At 39.4% G+C, this 22,004-nt stretch overlaps 1 protein-coding gene across 3 annotated transcripts in view; it reads right to left on the reverse strand.

Moving 5' to 3' along the window:
* The window catches only part of LOC139728603 (calpain-9-like), an 85,978-nt gene that overhangs the window by 22,389 nt on the left and 41,585 nt on the right, over positions 1–22,004 (reverse strand). For all 3 annotated transcript variants that reach the window (XM_071639544.1, XM_071639542.1, XM_071639543.1), the window contains exons 3-11: positions 13,919–13,988; positions 10,772–11,030; positions 8,549–8,801; positions 7,642–7,727; positions 4,957–5,034; positions 3,887–4,056; positions 2,630–2,832; positions 2,199–2,416; positions 1,562–1,604 (exon numbers count right to left, since the gene is read on the reverse strand). In XM_071639544.1, the coding sequence (XP_071495645.1) occupies positions 1,562–1,604; positions 2,199–2,416; positions 2,630–2,832; positions 3,887–4,056; positions 4,957–5,034; positions 7,642–7,727; positions 8,549–8,801; positions 10,772–11,030; positions 13,919–13,988 (1,380 nt within the window). The remainder of the gene's footprint in view (positions 1–1,561; positions 1,605–2,198; positions 2,417–2,629; positions 2,833–3,886; positions 4,057–4,956; positions 5,035–7,641; positions 7,728–8,548; positions 8,802–10,771; positions 11,031–13,918; positions 13,989–22,004) is intronic.

The raw sequence follows: 22,004 nt of genomic DNA on the forward strand, positions 1-22,004 counted from the left end.
TACAATGATTTGGTTTTAACTTAACAGAAATAGAGTGATATCTTGGTCTAATGAATCTGTAATTTGTTTGGAAGTGTTTGATTAGAATATAAGTATTAGATGTCCTCTTCAAAATATGATACATGGCTTCAAGATGACCCTTATTTGATTGAATTTATTCATGAAAACACAATTTCCTGGGAACAGTGGTGCTATTCAAAAGCTAAAATATGCTTGTTCACTTGTGTTTGCTTGTTTTTTGTTGCTGGTTTTTTTGGGGGGAGGGGGGGCGTCATAGCAAACCAAATGCAAAGTAAAAAATTGCAAGATATGCTTTAATTTACAGGCTCAGTTTTGTTATTTAAAGAAAACTTCACTCATTATCCTCTTTGATTTTCATTTATGAAAGGCTCAAGAGAATTCTTACTGCAAAATTTGATATACCCTATGGTCAGAAGAAAATCACATTTGATCAGAAAGACAGAGAATGCTTCCTCCTAACATTTTTAAATATCAGACATTTGGAGACAGACATCAGAGGACAAAAAAAAAATGGGATCACACAGGTGTAATGACAGAAATCTTAAGATAGAAATGTCAACATCTTGCACTAGTTTTAAGGTCAATATGATGTGGAAGTGCTTCTGGTGACATAATATCAAACACACATCGCATGGAGTTGGAGTGAGGGGTGGTATACCAAATTTCATCCCACATTTGGTGAGCGAAAGCTGTGCCATGTAACACGTTTGATGGTTTCACAAAGAGAGGAGCACCGGCAGACACAAACCTGACCAGTGCAGCCACAGTTGCACACTATAACAATTTATCATGAAACTTGCGCTGTACATTATACACACACCTACTATCATTATGCTCTTTAGAATCTACGGATTCAAAACTTGTGTAAGAAGAAAGCCACCAGTAGCATGTTTAACATACAAGCAACAATAGCAATTCAGGATGGTACTTGGTCTCGACAGCGTTAAAGCGGTGCCTCAAATCAATGACATGATGCTAGATTACCAATTTGAGTGAAAGTGTGAAGAATCCACATAATATACGATCAATAATTGTTTGATGTTTGTGTAACTTGAAGTAATTTCAGGTGGAATTCAGTGCGGGATGCATAATGTTTGACTTTGCTAACCAATCCCTTATTAATAGTCCCATTCACTCTTACATGTGCATTCATTTTGTCCTGAGCACTTGGACTTGAAAGTATTGTACAATTTTCTTGGCATGAATCATCAAGTAAATACACAATAAATACCACACTTCCTCAAAACCTCTATGGTATGATTATGCCCTCTTTGTGACTCAACTCATATGACTGAAGACTGTTTTGGTTGTTCCAATTTGTCTGTGCAAATATCCTTCCCCCTAATGTGGTGGGAACAGGATGCTGCTGTATGCTTCTGGCGTCATGCTGACAGCAAACATAAGGATTTGCTTTCTACATATAATGTTTAGACAGCACGAAAAGAATAAGTTCTATTTTGTTTTGTGGGGGTGGGGCAGCCTTTGCAAAGCAGCGTCAGCAATGTGTGTAAAGTCCCCTGGGATGGAGAAAGAATCTTACCTGGCGAGGGATATCAACCATGCATGTCTCCTCATCAACAGAGCTGAAGAAAGGAACAAACAAATCTAGTGTAAATGGGAGTCCATCCTGCCCTAGCTGACCTCGTATTCTCTTATTGAGCAAACCATTCATGTATTGCAACTCTCAGACAAAAGATCTACAATCTGTCTATATGTGTGTTTGTTTGTTTGTTTAAAAAAATAAGATAATTGTTGATTACATAATATTGATTTGAAATTCTTGTCAGCATAAATGTGACCTTGAGAAGGTCAAAGCTGTAATGGTGGTTGCTAATTGAGGCCTTAGGTTCACCTTGAGGCATGCATAAGAGCATAAGGTGCACAAAGTTATACATGTGCCATGTTATGATAGTTACTCTACAGGCATTTTCTAACTAGAATTTTGACCTAGCACTGTGAGAAAAACATATATGAGGTTTTCATGGAAGCACATGAATATTACTTGCCTCATTTGTGTAGGTGAAATATAAACTGGGTTAACCACCTTCATGTAACTCTTATATCAGACAAACTTCAAAGTGAGCTTTGTGTATCTGTGATGAAAAGTTTGAGTTCAAGCTTCATGTTCCTTCCAGCACGAGGTATAATGAGTTATACTTGCATGGTGCTAAACTTACACAGAGCTGCTCCGTTTCATACTGTAGACACGCAGGATGAAATCACCTTCCTGATTGGGTTCAAAGGTTGAGGGCACGATGCAGTAGGTGCCAGGAGTCAGTTTGAATCTCCCGCTGACCTCACGTGTGTTGGTGAAAGTCGGAGAGCGAGCTGTCGAGGCATTGTACAGGAAGTGGTCCTTGGGCAGTCCACGAGAAGCATCAAAGCTGCCATCTGTCTGTGGGTGTGACATGAATGCAAGATTGGGAGTGGAAACAGAAAACAAAATATCAAAATCAGCCCCAAAGAAGAGATACATGTAGATACCACCCAATGGGAGTCAATTAGCCATTTCAACTACACAAATGCTCAAACATTTATTGTCAAACAGAGAGAAAACAAAATTCCCATACCCGTACTCTGTTTCTAGTCAAGGAGTTGTCCCACGTACCTTGTAGATGGCAAATCCAGTGGTCAGATTATCCACTCCCATTTTGCGCTGGGCACGTCGGTTCATCTGCATTAGGGCCACCAGGAAAGTGGCTCCAGTCTTCTTGGCCAGTTCAGGGTCATCGTCCTCATCATCACCAATATCATCCTTGTCGTCCTCCTCCTCAAGGACCAGCTTGTACTGGGGGTTGATCCAGAAGGTCTCTGTGGGGGTGGTAGGAATAAGTCAATTTCGCTTTTTGTTTTCATGCATTTTCAAGTTTGCTGAGACATGCACACATTCTCATAATCCAAACTAATTTGAGGGTTCCCACCCTCACATTCTTATTTTGACTCTTCAATTAGAAAATAATGCAAAGAATTTGATTCAGTGGGGTGTGACACTTGCACATTCTGCTTATCAACTGCAAATGTACACACACGTAAACAAACAAATTTACACAAATAAAAGGCACTGAGGGTTGATGTGCTCAGTACTGGGCCAATAAGCATTCATAAAATGTAATGTCCAGTACAAATACTTGTGCACAAAACCCAGTATTTTGTGAGTTATTTGAGGAGAACCACATGGGTCCGTACTATTTAACCACTTTGCAATACACAGGTGTCTGCTTGTCTGTGTACTTGATGTCCTATACTTAACTGGATATGCATCCTGCTCTCTGCAATGGTTTGGGGTACTTCATACGTGTGAGTTATACAACTCCCTATCACACACCATAGGGCCTCCATTTTGTGCCCACTCGGCGGGGAAAAGTGCGTTTACCTCTACCAAGAGGGAAAGGCAAGAATACACATGTAGTTGTAGTTGTGGTCGATTAAATCAATTGAGACAAAGGTTTTTACAGGCATGTCATACTTTATTTGGGATCGCAATATCTCAGATGTACCTTCCTCTCTCATTTCATTTCCTATCTTTCCTTCCTTCAATTCTGTCATCCCTTTGAATCATTCCTCTACAAGGTCTACCATGGTACATTCCGTGAAAACTCTTTGCCTCCTTCAACAAGTTCTCTAACTAAATGACATCGAAAGATGCCAGAAACTGAAGAAGTTTTCTTTGACAAATCAACCGATGATACAGCAGCCATCATCATCATCTGGCTTTCCCTTGTGTGCTTTGTGTGTGTGTCCAAGACACTTCTTTTTTTTGTCTCTCTCTTTTGAATGATGGAAATAAATGAAATGAAATGTTTATCAAAAGCAAAAAAAAAAAAGGGGGATTATTGTCCCCACTTGAGACATCATTGCTGCGTACCTGGGAAGTTGCGACATCCGCCTGCGGAGGCACCTCTCTGCCAGCGTCCTTTGTGCAGACTGCACTCCCACTTCTTCTTCCTCTTCCCCGTCTTACCGGTCAAGGTGTCCGCACCCAAGTGGCACATGTCCACCCGGTCATAGTGGCGCTTGAAGTCTCTGAACTCCATCCTGGGAGCACAAAGCAAACAGACATTTTGCATGATTTACAACTTCATATGGTCAATTTCATCTAAATGCCACAGCTATCCATTTTGCATGAGAAGTTTTGCACAAAAAACTTTGGTCAACTTGAGCTTGTAAAAACAAAGCAAAACAAACAAAACAAAACAAAACAAAACACACAGAAGGAAATATTTATTTTCTGGTACGCTTTGGTGACTTACTGCAGAGATACATGTATACACATCAACATCAAAATCATTCCCCTGCCTTCTGAAGGAGCACAGTTATGTACTCTTTCTGTATCCTAAAATACTGAATATCCATAAAATTTCTTGTAGTTACCTTTATATCATTCTACTTTTGTGACATGACAAACTGTTGAACAGTTCCTACAAGACAGGGTGGCAAATGAAATGAACTAAAAGTTAAGAAAAATGTGTAACTCTTAAAAGGACTGACTGATTTCCCTCTAACTTTCTTTACATGGTATCCTAATTTATGTGCATTCACTGAACAAACAAGCAAGCTGGGGAAACATCCCCTTCATATCTGCAGTGAAACAAGGCATAGAGAAAAGACACTGCTGTGAAGTGTGGTTTTCATCACGATCGGAGGACCCGAGTTCGAATCCCGCCCAGTGCTTACGTCTCTTGACACGATGTTTTACCCACCATGTCCCTCTCAATCCAGATGTATAAATGGGTACCTGGCAACGCTAGGGTAATAATAATGGCAGGGCCCTCTGGTAGGGCCCTCTGGTAACACTGAATAGGCTACCCTGGGTAAATAAGACCTTATTATTATTATTTTATTATCATTATCATTATTATTATTATTATCATTATCCTCTTTGTCCCAGTCATAGCCAAAGGGTTGAATAATCTGATTCTATCACCCCTTACTCACCAGAACTCTCCATCATCGTCGGTAACCAGGCCCAAGGATCGGCGCTGGTCGCTTGGAATGGCATTCCATTCACTGGAGCTGATATCGGACGACAGGAAACAAGAGAGAAACATTTGGTGAGGAGACCCCTCCACGGAGCTAATTCATGGCATGAGTACCACGACAGAAAATTTCATTTACTTTACTGGTCAATTCATCATCACTGAAAGACAAGTTTCTAATTTTTAGTTTGTAGATCAAATACCATGATCTCAATGATCTAATCTCAGGATCATATCTTATATGCTACCTGCATGCTATAATATAGACTTTCTTCCCTTGTATTATTGTCAGATTGTGCTTTGAAACAATTTTGAGAGTATCCGGGGGTTAGTATCCCTGGCAATTGAGTGTGACACAATTGTCAAATATGACAGACTCTACTGTAACAAATGATTACATAGTGAAGCAAGCACTCACTGATATATTGTGTGTTATTCCTGAAACATGTAACCTTTTGTGCACTCTCTTTAGTTTGCAGGAATGTAAGACACAAATGAACATCTTGAAACCTATCATATTCATCTGCTGGAATGATAATCAAACATGGACTATGTCCTCACTACCATGCTACGGCAAACTACGTGGGGTCTTTGTTTTTTGTTCATTTGTCAGATTTTTTTTTTTTTTTTTTTTCAGGCCAATCAGACCTAATCACAGGCAATATTCACAATTTGTTCTTTGACTTACATAGAGAATACAAGGTGTACTCCAGTCACTTTGCTGATGGTTTCTTACCACCGGCACCTTGATCAGCTCTACCCATGATTTATCAATGCCTTGCACAAATGAGCAAGCACTGCGGGTTACTCTTATTTTAAACAGGAATAAACTGCACCCGTATCACCAGCCATTACAAAGAATGCATATGAATCATGCAACATATCTTATCCTTGTTTGGATTACCAATTTTAATCCAATTTGAGTTTTAATCTTATTAATTATTGCGAATTTCCCAGTCCCTCCAATTTCTTCTTTGCCACTCAAATATTGAAAAGGGTATGATTTTAATGTACCTAGATTGGTATAGGACGTTTCAGAGGGACGTTTATTTAGATGAACATGTCTCGAACAAGAATGGACTCAATAGGACTCACAAAAATAAAAAAGATGACAACAATATTTTTGCACGGGACAGAACAAAATAAGGAGATAATGCCATCATAAAGAAAACAAGAGACCCGCGGGTCTAGCGCTCACCTGAGTATCGCAAGTTCACCTTTCACGCAGTCACTAATCTAAATTATTCACAGCTCTACCAAAATTTGACCAGGCATTCTCAAGTAGAAGATGAAACTGTACAATAAGGGCCCAAATTTTTTAAGATTCCTTAATTTGGGGGGGGGGGGGGGGGATTGGGGCCCCCTGGGGCCCTCTGGGTGGGGCATGGTGCCCATTTTTATAAATTGAGATCCTGACCCCTAGGGATGCTACCTGCCAAGTTTGATGAAAATACATCATGAGGTTTTCAGGAAGAAGATGAAAATGTACAATTCAGGTCCCCATTTGGACCTTCCCAACCAACCCCCCCCCCCCTGCCCCCAAGAGGGGCACCCCTTGATCTCCTATGAACAAACTTGAAAATACAGTCATTAATGTACTCACTCATAGTATTATCTTACCTCTATAACTTCTGATTCTAGAGAAGATTTTTAAAGATTCCTTCATTTTGGGGGTTTGGGGCCCCCCTGGGGGCCCCCTGGGTGGGGAATGGTGCCCATTTTAAGAAATTGAAATCCTAACTCCCTAGGGATGCTACCTGCCAAGTTTGGTGAAAATGGGTCATGGGGTTCTCAAGAAGAAGATAAAAATGTACAATTTAGGCCCCATTAGGACCCCTCCTCACCCCCCTCCCCTGGGTCCCAAGGGGGGCACCTCTGATTCTGCCATGAACAAACTTGAAACTACAGTCATCAATGTACAAACTCATAGTATTAACTTAGCTCTATCACTTCTGGTTCTGGAGAAGAAGATTTTTACAGATTCCTTAAGTTTGGGGCATTTGGGCCCCCAGGGGGCCCCCTAGGTGGGGCATGGTGCCCATTTTAACAAATTGAGTTCCTAACCCCCTAGGGATGCTACCTGCCAAGTTTGGTGAAAATGGGTAATGGGGTTCTCAAGAAGAAGATGAAAATGTACAATTTAGGCCCCATTAGAACCCCTCCCCACCCCCCTCCCCTGGGTCCCAAGGGGGGCACCCCTAATTTTGCCATGAACAAACTTGAAACTACAGTCATCAATGTACTAACTCATAGTATTAACTTAGCTCTATCACTTCTGGTTCTAGAGAAGAAGATTTTTACAGATTCCTTAATTTTGGGGGGTTTGGGCCCCCCTGGGGGCCCCCTGGGTGGGGCATGGTGCCCATTTTAACAAATTGAGTTCCTAACCCCCTAGGGATGCTACCTGCCAAGTTTGATGAAAATCGGTCTTGGGGTTTTCAAGAAGAAGATGAAAATGTAAAAAGTTTACGCACGACGCACGACGGACGACGGACGACGGACGACGGACGACGGACGACGGACGACGGACGACGGACGCCGGACGAAGGGCGATCGCAATAGCTCACTTGAGCCTTTGGCTCAGGTGAGCTAACAAAAAGTAGATACAACATAAGAACGGTATTGTGGTAATGGAGGAACGTACCCATCACTCCACGCTCCGTTCCATTCCTTCTGACCCCAGGGGTTGCGGATCCTGATCAGGCGCTTTTCTGCACCTCGGACTGAGATCTGAGAGTGATAGAGAGAGAGAGAGGAGGGAGAGAAAGTGGAGCCAATACTGGTTAAAGATTGACCTGCTAGGCTTTGCTTGCTGACAAGTTAGAGTTCTGCTGCAAATAGCATGTGGGGGTATGTTTGGAAAATCTCCACCATATTTTTCACAGCATTGCTTTGTAGGGCAGACATGCAATTCATTTTGGCGGAATCAACAACATCTTTTTTCAGATTCATTTTATGAACTTCAGACTTTCAAAGCCCAAACTTTAGGATAGACCTAAGAAGGATTGCAGTATTATCTTTGTCACTACACTACATCAAAATGGTCAGAATCCTAGACAATTAGGTGCAAAAACTGTTACACATATAGTAGATACAGTGCCATTCTGTCTTTCAAATTACACATGAATGTTGAATTTAGAAGCAAAAATTTGTCTGAAGAAGTGATCAATGCGACCAAAGAATAGTTAGAGCACAGTCACTGCATTATAATTTTTTGACTGGATACTGATACGTTGACATAGTATGTTGATACCATGCGAAGATATCCACTGATAAAGTAGATACGTACACATCTCCTTTATGATATGTAATCCTTTTATTCACAGCCATCCAAGGAAGATTGGGATGTTTGTTAGAGTGGTGTTAAGCAGGACTTCGTTCAAAACTTTACATTGAATGTTCATTTAAAAAGAACCTTGTTTGAAATCTAAAGACATCCAAATAAGCTGCACTTTTCTGTAAAACAAAGAAACAAAGAAATAGACTTGAAAACAAATGCCTGATGAAGTAAGGATGATAGTTAAGAAAAGAGTCAAATGACAAATATGCACCTTCCTGACATCAGTGATGGTGTAGGCATGTCCGGCTATGAGGCCGCTGGGCAGAACAGCCTCCGTCACGCCAGGCTTAGCATTGATGGAGCAGCCAAGCTGGGAGTCCCTGTCGTAGGAGGACTTGAGGATCTTGAAGAGACCCGGAGGTGGGTTCTGCTTCATGTCGATGCTCTCGGACACTCCTCCAGTGAAATCCTCCATGGCCTCGATCACATTGCCTCCTTTCAGAGCTTCATAGCTTCCATGCAGCCTGGGACAGGATGGCAGATGAAACTTGGTGAAAAGGCACTATTACTGAACGACATCCACAAGATCAATACCCACATCTTCTACAAATATCCAAATATGATGACAAGCGAATCAAAGCAATGTGTGTAATGAATTCATAACACTGTCAAGTACACGTATATCAGGAACACAAGTTAGAACAGCTCTGCTCAATGGCTGTAATAGCACATGAAATATTACTTGAAACAGGTATCAAACTTGAACTGGGCTACAGTCATAAATCTCTGCCTTATTTCATATGCTAACTTAATACTATGCTTAGATGTCACAATGACTCCTGTATAACGGTGTGGACAAGCAAGGTCTTTAGGGACTATAAAAAGGAGAAACCCATTATCCCATTATTAACGAGGGGGAAAATGAAATGCTTATCACAGCTGCCTATGTTATGATTCATCACACTATTGTATCTGTTTAGATGAAGCTAGAGATTGGTACATATGTAGTATTTTGTGAATTTATCTTGCACTTTATCTTCAGATATGGATTTCAGCAGAGACTCCAACTCTCCCACTTTCGACGGGAGATCTCCCACCGAGAGCCCATTTTTGCAAAATCTCCGTTCTCCCGCTTGAGATTTGATTTCTCCGCCCTGGCTCTGTGTCTCCCGCTTGAAATAATTTCTTACTTAGTGTCATCGTATGTTGAAAAATAAGCCTTAGATAGCACGAGAGAGCATCTACGTAGAACCCTAGAGCTTTCAGGGCCCTTAATCGTGCCCTGGACCCTGGCCACAAGGAACTTCGCGCTCGTGATGTGCGCAAAGCGCACATCCAAGTTGGAATCTCCCGTTTGCTAGGGGTTTTAGGTGGGAGAATCTTCAGATCAGAAGGTGCTTGGGGTTGGAGTCTCTGTTTCAGGGATGAAAAATGTATCAAAACTGGCACTTCATAACATATTTTGGGGCATATTAGAACCATCAATGGCTAAGCTACCTATGCCTATCAACACTCCTGCAGTCACTTTCTACCATTCATGATCTTAATACACACATAAGATAACTTTCTGTTCTCATTAATATTCAAGCCATTTAGTCATACATTATACAGAAACATCTTGGATGCATTGACTCTAAACATTATGCCACTGCTGCAGCCTTTAATGACTTGCCTCGTGAGTTTCAAGTCATTGAATATGTAACAAAAAGTATCTGTAACTGCAGATACTCGCCAATGGCGATTTTGGCATAAAAATGCAGATGAACTCACAAAGTATCACAAATGCTTTGTATGATGAAGTTACATTCTACATTGCAAGATCACAAAAACTACCATCTTCACTTGGAACAAAACATCGCCACAACGGATGGAAAGGGATGATCTCACAGCTTGACGCATATTTTGCTGCTATGAGGACGTGTACATATTCTAGGCCACAAATGTCAAGATATTCATACGCTCTATTCAGATTCTATGTTCATATCAAGTTCCACAGACTTTACTGTAAACATGGAATTTTTTGCGGTACATTAATTTTCATGTATTTCGCTCTACATCTGGCTAGCACGAATTCTAAAACCCATGAAAATGTCTTCACAATTTTCTCTGCACACTTTGAATGGGTTGACCGTTGTGCGGTGCAAATTCAAGAACCTGCGAATATGCTTTTGAGCTGCTCAGCGTGAAAAATTAATCACTTGAATATATTAACGTTTATAGTACTCACAGAAAGAACGAGTTGAATTTCAAGACTTCCAAGTTTTTTTCAACTCAGAATACCACCACCAGTGTACTGTAAAATTGGAAATTTTCATGCGAATAAGTTTTCGTGCTATGCAAAGTAAGATGAATTTAGCATGCTTATATATTTTACATGTAATCAAGATATTACATAGTGGTAAATACCACAAGCAAAAATATTCACATGCTTTTATTTTTGAGCGAAAATGCGAAAAAAAAATTTCCCTTTTCCAGTAACCCTCTGTGGACTCACTTGGAGTATGCCTTCTCCAAGAGGGCGCTCCAAAATTCGTTCTGCTCCTTGGAGTGCACAAAGACGAGCTTGCCATTGTACGTAGGGAGCCGGTCGTCGATGACAATTTCTTTCCACTCGCCGTAGTGCCAGAAGCAGAAGCGGAATAGACCACAGTAGCCGCGCTGAGGGTCGAAGGACTGATCGTTGGGCACCACCTTGTTGAGGAGGTACTCGTCCAGAGACAGACTAGCGACAGCAGCCAGAAACCAGCAGTCACCTGTAATAACACAGATTTAATGATGACAGTAACATAATAATAGGCCCAAATTCTGAAAGAACGAACTGTAAAATTTCGTAGAATGCTGCGTAGCAAAGGCAGAAGTAGACTTGTTAGCATGACCTTTGAACCATCAATATCTGCATAGAAAATTGCCTTGCCTGACCAATAACAGCTAGAATGTCAGGTGGCTGGAATCTCTTCATTTATTTTTATCCTTCACTGTAAATGTAACGGTCAAAATCCACATAAGTGTATGTGCTTTCATTTTCACTTGATTCCATACCTCTCTCACGGCAAGGAAAATCTCTTTGCAAAGAATTCTCTAAGTACAGTACTGCTTAAAATTCTACTAGACTTTACAGGGCAATATAGGTCAAAATCATACCAATTAGGTCAAATTTTGTGCAAGAATCCAAGCAAAAGACACATAATGACAAAAATAAGTATTACTTATTTGCATTTGAAATATAAAGACATCACAAAACTGTTTATAACCTTAATTCCAATTTTCTCAAAACTTTTTGTGGTGGTCACCTTTTTTTCCATTTTCACGACAGATTCTTTGAAGTAATTCAGGGCAAATTTTACATTGCTTGACTCTAAAGCTTGTCTCCAAAACATGGAACTCTATGTTGGCAAGCTTTTATCAGGCTTTGTCATAGGCTTTGTCACAGGTACATGTACATGTGCAGTGCGCGACTGGTGGCTCAGTAGCTTCACGCAACTCTCGGCAGGTTTCATCGAGCAATTGCCTCCAGCATGCCACAAATTACAGTTCCGTCAATGTTGTTGTTGTTGCTGCTGATGTGGCTGCTTACGACAGAGTTTCTTAGGTAAAATTCTGAAACGCTCTATCTCTTCCGTGAGCTAGGTGGTGCTGGATTAGAGAGAATGGCTGACTCATGATGACTTCCCCAGGCAGCCCGCTCGTTCCATCAAGTTCATCACCAGTTATTGCAGGCCAAATTCTGATTAAACCATCCTGTACCCCCCTTCATACCTGTCTTGTGGTATATAGTGGGTCCCTGGACAATATCTTGACAAATGAGGCATGTGGGTCAGAAGGTCAGGAGACATTGGGCTCTAACCTTTCATGCTCTCTGTCTATAGCTCACATCTCTTACTACAGCATCACATCACAGTGCTCTGAATCATCATACTTCATTATTCTGTCTGAAATATTATACTGATGGTGGAAAAACAAGCTGGTACATCTCACCTGTTTGCAGGTCTATTATTGTATGCACATGATGATAATAAAACTGCTAATAATATATGCTGCACTATTCAGCAGACTGGAAATCACACACACAAAATGAAAATAACAAACACGCACATACATGTGCACACACTGCTTTCTGTACAGAAAGGTTTGTATGTGGTGCAGGTAATTTTACTTTACATATTTCTCCAATATTTCCCGCACAATGGATCATGGATGTACATTGTATGACAATGTCAAAACGAAGTCATGACTCTGAATTGGCAGAATCACACACTGGTAAAGCTTTCAAGTGCACACATTTTCTTTCTTTGCCATAATGTTTATTAGAGAAACAAATTAGAGTTTCCATGTAAGTGCAAAAAAGAACGAGTAAGAAATAGTCAAAATCTACTAATGAAAAATTTTCACAATCTTTGATAAAATTTGCTAAATCGAATAATGTTCTCTTCTAAATGATCAACTGTAAGGTACAGTCAGAAAACATCAGATACAGTACGTCAAGACAGTGATGATGACATACAATATTCACCGCTGTTTTCTTCAAATGTACGTCATTGAGTCCACACTGTAATTTTATGGTTTTCCACCATGTAACACTGGCACAACAGACCCCACTTGCCAGGGTTCCAAATTGATTGAAATGCAATGCATCCTGTTGGATGTTCCATGACCTGAAAATTCTACCACTTGTTTCCTGCAGAACTCATCATGAGTAGTAATGGTTGGCTTAGTACATTATCCTCATGGGGGCCTCAACCACAAGTCCCAAACTAGATCGCAAGTGACCTTCGAGCATTTGTTCCACCTGAATGATGGTTTCGGCAAGTAATGATCAAGGCACACATACACTGTAAGGATGTGCCATAGCAAAGCCCATATATATCAATATCAGACCTAAAACAAACAAGCTATGGAATCTTATAGTTTCCCATGTTTTTGATGTATAAAAATACTTTGTGCAAGCCATTGGGAGGGTAGTATGTGATTACAGTATCTTTCATTTTGTATTTGTCTGCTGTGCTGACGTTTACCAAAATCAACTTGAACATGGTGAAGAATTGGACTCCAAGTACTCCTATTTGTCAAAGACATCATATTCACATTTAATATTGCAGTAATCATGCACAGTATAAAATACCGGTAATACTTATTAATCTCAGCAGTGCTATATGAACTGAATAATGACATCCATTCCACTTACCCAATCTGACAAGATAATCTTTTTCATTTGGTGAACTCATGTCACACATGAGATATTAGAAGATGACCTTTGAAATAAATTCTTGATGAGCATTTTTTGCATGTTGTAAAAGTTCAAAACAAGTAGTAGCTGGTGTCACTCTGTGAGACTTAATACAGAGTTGTAGATGAAAAAACAAACATTATGAATTACCTACACAATCAGACAAAATTCCTCTGTCCCTTGAGATTTGATGTTCACCTGAGCTTTACTCATTCAGGACAAGCTGATTTTGTTATCAACACATGTTTTTCACTAGCCATCTGCCTGAGTATACACTGAACTAGTCTTCAACAGGCTAACGGCAAAGTCAACTTATACGGTAGTTGAAGGCACTTTCAGCCCAGTGTGAAAAGGTTATGGGCTTACCGAGTGCCTGGTCTTGCCTGAGATACCATGGTACACTACAAAAATACTAACCTAGCTCTCCTTGGGCAACATCAAAGCGACTTGCACCACCAACAAACAGCCGAGGATTCTGCACTAGCTCCTGTCATATGGAAAGAACAAATAAAAAAAGAAATAGGGGTCAGTCGAAGTTAGGGTGGCATATATGCACATATGTACATACATATACATACCTACCTACAATGTACGTACACTGCATAATCTACATTTACAGGGTATACAAGTTGTGAACTTTTTTGTTGTTGAATGGCATAACGGAGAAATGCAACCACAAGAATAGTACCAAACGGTACCAAGTGGGATATAAAACTGCTTTGAGTATTGGCTGCACAGATCACTTTGAAATCACATCCACCACAGTACACTGACCATTTATGTCCTAAATTAGACTTTATTTGTTTATGATAACTTAATAAGTGAAAACATTTTTATTATGTTTTCTTTAAAAGATTCGTTGGAAAGAAAAAAAAAAACATATCATGCATTAGTAATATAATGGATCCCTTGGGAACAAAAATAGTGCTATTTCTGCCACCCCAGAATACATAATCTTAAAGGGATCGTATAGTTTTGGTTGAGACCTAATTTCAGGTTTCTAATATTTTTTGGTGAGATAATGAGAAACCTCTTATGAAATATGAAGGAGCATGTAATTCTATGAGAAATTCAACGTTTATTTGATGAAAATTGGTTTTGAAATGGCTGAAATATTTAAAAAAAGCAATTTTAATAAAGTGTGGGACCCACACTTTATTACAATCGCTTTGTTTTACTTTGTTTTTGGATGTTTTAGTCATTCCAATTCCGATTTTCATCAAATAAACTCTAAATTCCTCTTAAAATGGTATGCTCTGTACTATATCATGAGTGTTTTCTTGGAATCTCGTAAAAAGAAGCCCGATTCTCATCTCCACCAATACTGTACTATCCCTTTAACTAGAGTGTCTCATGCAGTGAATGGTATATTTATCATACACCATGAAACCAGTCTACTGGCTCTCCACTGCTTCTATACACCAAAATCTGTCCTTTCCACATGTAGTACTACTTCTTTCGATCCCCTTCCCCTCTCTCTCCCCTCACTCTGTCTTGCTCTTGCTCTCTCCCTCCATAACCCAGAAAATTTTGACTTACTCTGTCAATAAAACACCAGTAACAAAAGATTCAAGTGCAAACCTAGCTGCAGGATTGGAATAGAATCAGTCCAGGACCAATTGATCAAGTCATTGTAAACAACTGTCACATTATAAAAAGATTGCCATATCAAGGGCCATTTACACTGACAGTGAAAAATCATGACATTAGACAAATTGTAACATTAAAGCCCAAGTCGCAGGAAAATGTACTAAAAAGCCACCTTTATGGCCAGGAATACTGAGACCTGGAGCATTATTTCTCTTTGTGTAAAGTCAGCTTCCTATACAGTGTAAGATCTAGCAGAAGAGAAATGCCAACTTTTGTGGAAACTGCCACTCACTGTTCAGACTACTTGCAACACGTGACAGGTTTTCTGCAGAGCCAATAGGCTCATTCACACAGCAACCAACAGTCATGACTATTTGGGTCGCAATTTAAATGGTGACACAAAAACCATCTCATTTATGTGTGTGGACACAATAATTGTGACTATTTCCTATAGTGAAATTCAAATCACGATTCGCTCACCACTGAAAGTGTGACATTTCAGAAATGGTCAAGCTTTTTTCTGAAAAGTCATGATTACTTGTGGTGTAATGTGTGTACAAACGCTGTGCAAAATTGCATCACTTTTTATATCCCACAATGTAGGGCATGTGTTTGATGCTTTCTGTGTATTGTGTTCTTCTTCCTGTATATTATTGTTATACATACGCCTTATAATAGACATGTAAACTCAAGTAATTTAACTAGTACATTGTACCGGTATTACAATGTACACATGGGCATGTATTTGTTCACAGGATTGCACGCAGGACAGTCAAACAGGACGCGTCAAAGTCACATCAAACACCAAGGCTCATGCATACGCACTTTCTCCTGTACACATGTGAACCAGAGCACAAAAAAAAAAAAATGCAATTTGAATCTTGCTTTTTCAGTGTGTGTGCATGGGCCAATTAATGGCAAAGGTCGCAATATCTCTCCAATGGTAAAAGGATTTTTTTTTTTTTAATGTAGTGTGAATGGAAAATTTACAGATTACACATTGAATATTTGAATATTACAACTAGAGAAGCACTCTGAGAGCGCAGACCTCCACCAAGCATGCAGCTCATTTCCACCACTGATCTTGTTCTTCCATTAGAGATATCAGTGATTTCCACCCATACGTACTCATAGCATGTGCTGAAAGTCGCCCGATTTCCGAATGTAGAAGCCTTTGTTACATCATAAACCCTCAGCTGCACGGCACGCCTCGCCCTAGCAGAAACTAGAGCACGCACTTTGGTGCGCGCATGCAAACCTCAAATACGCGCAACCTGAACTCCCAAGTTCACTGACCCTACCTGCCAAAATATCAAAAATCCTTCATAAATTCCCCAAAAATTCTCGGATCACTACCAATTGTTGGTTACTTGTGTTATTCTCAACCTTTCCTTTAAGTTTCATCCCAATTCCGTTCACTACTTTTTGAGTTATTTCGCACATGGACAAACTAACACACGAACAAACGAACGAACCAACGGTAACGAAAACATAACCTCCTCCCTTGGCGGAGGTAATGATAATAATAATATGATGCCTTCTTTACCCAGGGTAGTCTATACAGTGCTAGCCGTGTTCTTCCAGAGGGTCTCCAGTAGAAGCAGACTAAACAGAGCTACAGTAAATTTGATAGTCTATATCAATAATCATTCAAAACTACACACAAGTATTACAGTTTTGCTTTTAAAATGGGTCTTACTCAAGTTTTTTTAAATCAAAATCATCATTAATTCAAAGAAATCACAGTCCCTATCTGCATGCAAAGCCAATTTTATAGGAGGATGTACTTTCACAGACTCTTCATAAACACCCAGCTGTGGCAGCTAGTGATGCATTAAATAACAATAATAATAATAATAATAATAATAATAATAATAATAATAATAATAATAATAATAATAATAATAATAATAATAATAATAATTTTTGTTCTTCTCTATACTCCTACTTTGTGTACGTTCAAAAAGCACCGTATCTTTCAGGTTTCTCTTAATCGCAATGTGCCTTCCAGTGGGCACCTGAATTATGTGCATTGCTGATGATCTTTCTAGCTTGTCATTTTGTGTGGTTCATTTGTAAATTGAGTTGTGTTTGCGTCCATGAGTGCACAAATGTGTGGTTTGGGTACGTCCTTTGTTTGGTTGAGCTTGAATGCGTTTGACCATGAATGATATCAATCTTTGACTTACTACGTGAATGTAATTGTTGGTTCTTATATTCTTGTGATTTTCATGTAAACAAAGGTTTGCGAATTAAAAATCTAGTTGGAAGGATTTTTGGGCTTCATCTTGTAATAGCTTTTATGTGTAGGCCTATATGTGCAATGATCTTCATAATTACAATTTTGTATCTTTAAAAAATTGTTCTAATTTGCATTGCCTCTTTGTAATTTTTCACAACTGGTTTTAACACTGTATTAATGATTTCAGTTGGACATCTTCTCCTTCAACTAATGTGTGTTAGTTATGTTCATTTGTATGCAATATTTTCACCTTAAAACGTAGAGGACCTTGATGTGATTGCAAAGCTTTTTATCCTGTCAAAGATAAGTTGAAATAAACAACTCTTGCATAAACTATAGAATTTGAGCACAAATATTGAATATCATCAGCCACAAATAATGCATAAGCATTCACACAGCTTTATACTTTTCCCTATACCATGCGCCCATGTTTTTTTTCCTCACTATAATATCGTGAAAAGTAATAACATTGTTTGCTAAGAATCCTTCTGTGATTATCTGGGGGAAAATTATGGCTATTAGAACATCAACTTATAGGCCACCAGATAGACTGCGCACAATATAGGGGTCTGAAAATCAGCTTTGAAGAAACATCTTGTACACTTAGAGGCCTAAAATAGATAAATTCCAAGGATCTCTACAGAAGTATCTGGGATACTCTACTCTAACATGTAGGTTTATGATCATCACTTGTGTAGCAAGCTAGGGCTCAGAGTGAATCAGCCCCTGTATAACAGTGCGTGGTGTGTTATGACAAGATTTGCCACATTCACATTAGCTGAATTTCCCACGGCTGGCTGGCCATTCGTGCATGTGCCAGCTTGTGGATGATCCAATGTTTTGAAGTATAATCCAGCATGAGTCTGTGGCCCAATACTGGGCCCAACACTCCTGCTGTTAGCCCCAGATTGCCTGCAAAATCACAGTCTCAAACACAGGCCCTCAATTAGGGTTGGTCTGTGCATATCATAGATAAAATTAAGATCTCTATAACCCCTTTCACTAGGAGAGAAAAACCTTGACTGATATACAAAGTCATTGATAGCCCGAGGTTACTTGCAGAGTAAAACTACTGATTTTTTTATTCTGATAGACTTGAACTTTGTTGCACATGTCTTGACAAGTAGACTGTCCAGCTGTATCACTCTGCAAGTCACCCGTTAGGTGATGATTGACGAGCTGAAGTTTCAGGAGAGAAGGAATGTAAAAGTGTGACCTTTGAACTCTTATACATGTCCTACACATGCCATGTTTGGAAGAGAGGTATGCAGGGAATGAGAGGAGTGGTAGCAGTACTGGGCTTGAGGTAGTAGCCAAGGGGGCACTTCATGTTCAAGACCCAGTGGTAAAATTTGGGCCTGGGGAAAGGGCCCCTGAGATGACTCCTTGGTGATGATTGCAGGAATTGGGAGCGGCTTGAATTTGCATCAGTTTCATAAGACAATGCATTTACTGTACTTAGGCCTATGGATCTTATGTATGCTGTAGTACAAAGTGTATAAGACTTTGTGAATATTATCTAAAAATGTTTATGTTGAATATCAAAATTGCATATTAGTGGTGTTACAATTTTTATAGTTTTCTAATAAAAGAAGGGAAAATGGAGTGGGAGTATTTTCTTTTTTCACCACTCATTCCAATAATCTCATTTGAAGCATTGTAATTTGTGGAAAGTTTGGTTACATATCAGTTTATATCTGTTGTGAACTTGAAGATTGTACATTCTATTATGCTATAATTCCTTTAATAAAACACACAAATCAAAAAAAAAATGAAAAAAGATTGAGCAGTGGTCACCCACAGCAGATGAAAATTATGACAGACAGAAACTGCCGTAGCACTTTGGTGAGTTGTAGCACGATGTTTATTCACCCTGAGGAACAAATTTCCAAATTGTTCTCATAACCTTGAAGGTCACTGACCCTTCACTTGAATGTATATCAATGTAATGCACCATCAGTCACTTGTAGGCCTATATCTCTACCATTTCACAAAACTGCCACAGGCTATTAAATTCAACTAAATATTTGGTAACTTTTCTTTTGTTCTTATAATGTGTGCTTTTGAGTACGGTGCTGAAACATTTGAATGAATCTGCATTATTCTGAGTGTCCTTTTCAACTGATTGAACTGAAAGCCAGTGAACCCAATCACTAATGCATTATCTGTAAACAGACACAAGTCCCACACAAAAACAAACTAAAATTGGCTACTGCTCTTGCGCACACAGTTATAAAATAATAACTAAATTTGTCATATTCCTTCAGCTAGGTATTTCCTCGCAATAAACAATAATGAGGCTTGTTGCACAAAATACATTGATCTCTACACAAAGTATCAGACAAATCTGGATATTGTGAAATTGGTTTCTGTATTTTTAGAAACTCACATCTGATTGCCACTTTTCATCAATTTTACGGCCATTATAAGAAGCATGGAATTATTCTTTGCATCCCATTTTTTACAACCCATTTACGGTCTTCGCAGCTTCCTCTTGTTACAGCATGCGATATTCTTGCACCAATTAATCTGCATGTAAGATTACAGTATGGCTTTAAGAGCAATCCAGAATGTAAATCCTGACATCTAGGGACAATAGCCTGACATTTATAAAGTCTATTGCTCATCCATCATGTCACACAGTCGTCAATCTGAAACAGGACCTGATCACATGACTTTAATGCCATCGATCAGTGTAAAATGGTGTACCTATTGCACTATTTATGAAAAGCTGTCTGTGCAAGACCATCACAAAATACACTGTTTGATTAGCTCCATCTCCAGCAAATGTGTGCAATATGTCATTAAACAATCACATAACAGTGGCGGATCCAGAGGGGGGTGCAACCGGCGCACGCCCCCCCCCCTTTATTTTTTGTTAAAAACAAAAGAAATAAAAAGAAACAAGGAAAAGTAGAAATTACGCGGTGCGTAATATATGTCCCCGCCGGAAGTAGCATTTAGTAGCAAAATGTACAATATAGGTAAAAAGATGAAGGTCAAAGGTCAAAGAAGTCAAAGGTCAAAATTCTATGTAGAAGTTTTGAAGCCCTCACCTAGTGCCATCACATAAAGCAAACGGAATCGAAATCGGGTTAGAAATGGCGAAGGAGTAGCATTTTGTAGCCAATGTACAATATAGGTAAAAAAATCAAGGTCAAAGGTCAAAGAAGTCAAAGGTCAAAATTCTGTGTAGAAGTTTTGAAGCCCTCACCTAGTGCCATCACATAAAGCAAATGGAATTGAAATCGGGTTACAAATGGCGAAGGAGTAGCATTTTGTAGCAAAATGTACAATATAGGTCAAAAATCAAGGTCAAAGGTCAAAGAAGTCAAAGGTCAAAATTCTGTGTAGAAGTTTTGAAGCCCTCACCTAGTGCCATCATATAAAGCAAACGGAATCAAAATCGGGTTAGAAATGGCGAAGGAGTAGCATTTTGAAGCAAAATGTACAATATAGGTCAAAGGTCAAGGTCAAAGGTCACAACTGAAATTCTGTATAGAAGTTTCAAAGCTCTCATGTAGTGCTATCATATAAAGCAAACAGAATCAAAATCGGGTTAGAAATGGCGAAGGAGTAGCATTTTGAACATTTTGATCACACACGGACGCACACACGGACGGACGGACGGACACACGGACACACACACATACGGAGCCCGTTTCATAGTCCCCTGCTCGAACTCGTTCGGCGGGGACAAAAAATGAAATGAAACCCAGAAGTGGCACCAGAAATATTAGTCACGCCCCCCCCCCCCTTTACAGAATTCCTGGATCCGCCCCTGCATAAAATATCCACTGACGATGATTAGATTCAAAGTAGCTTTCCAAAAGACCATGTACAAATACATTTTATCTTTTTTATTATTTGAAATGTATCTCTATCCATCTCTTTCTCTACTTTTTCTCATCATCATTTTGTTTATGTTTTTTTTTTTCCTTATTGACACAAGTCACAGCCTACCAATATTTTCAGGTTTCCTTTCCCCCCCCCCCCCCCCCCCCCCCCCTCTGGACTCTTCAATCCTGATATGCGTATCTTACATATAGTGCAGGACAAATTTCTTTAATAATTTCTTGCCCAGTACCTGGACAAACACACTCCAGATGGAACTGGCAGAGTAGTTTGCACAATGCCTTCTTTTTTTTCTCTCTGCCACAGAAACACTTGAATAAACCTCAAGCCAATCTTAGCAGAACTTCAGACAAGAAAAAAAAAGGTCTCAAAGAGACAGTGAAAGGAAAAAACAAAATGCAGAACATTAAAAGAGGTCTAACCACAGAAACTATAAACGAAAGCAAATTGAGTTTCTAACTGCATTGTAAATGCAAAGCGAAACAATGAATACCCCATCATTCTATTGAAAAGAAATTGATATGAAGCATACTAATTTGAATTCTAAATTGATCTTAGAGATTGAAGCTAGAGAACTTAACTCTCTCATGGCCAACATCAATTTGTCTGTATACAATATCAAGGCATTTTGAGGTTGTCGTCCTAAAAGGGTTAATTACAATGATACTCTTGACATTCCACATAGGGGCAGAGCACACAAGCCCACATCTCTATTAGATCACTGACCACATCACATGTGCAGGAAATTATCCTGCAGCTGCAAGCTCTTACTTTGTGGTATAGTGTGTTAACTGCATCGAGGGTTTCAGTGAAGCC

This window comes from Diadema antillarum, unplaced genomic scaffold (genome assembly GCF_040938485.1).
Source record: "Diadema antillarum isolate AM-2024a unplaced genomic scaffold, OU_Dant_1.0 seq00000187_RagTag, whole genome shotgun sequence".
In the NCBI taxonomy this organism is placed as follows: domain Eukaryota; kingdom Metazoa; phylum Echinodermata; class Echinoidea; order Diadematoida; family Diadematidae; genus Diadema; species Diadema antillarum.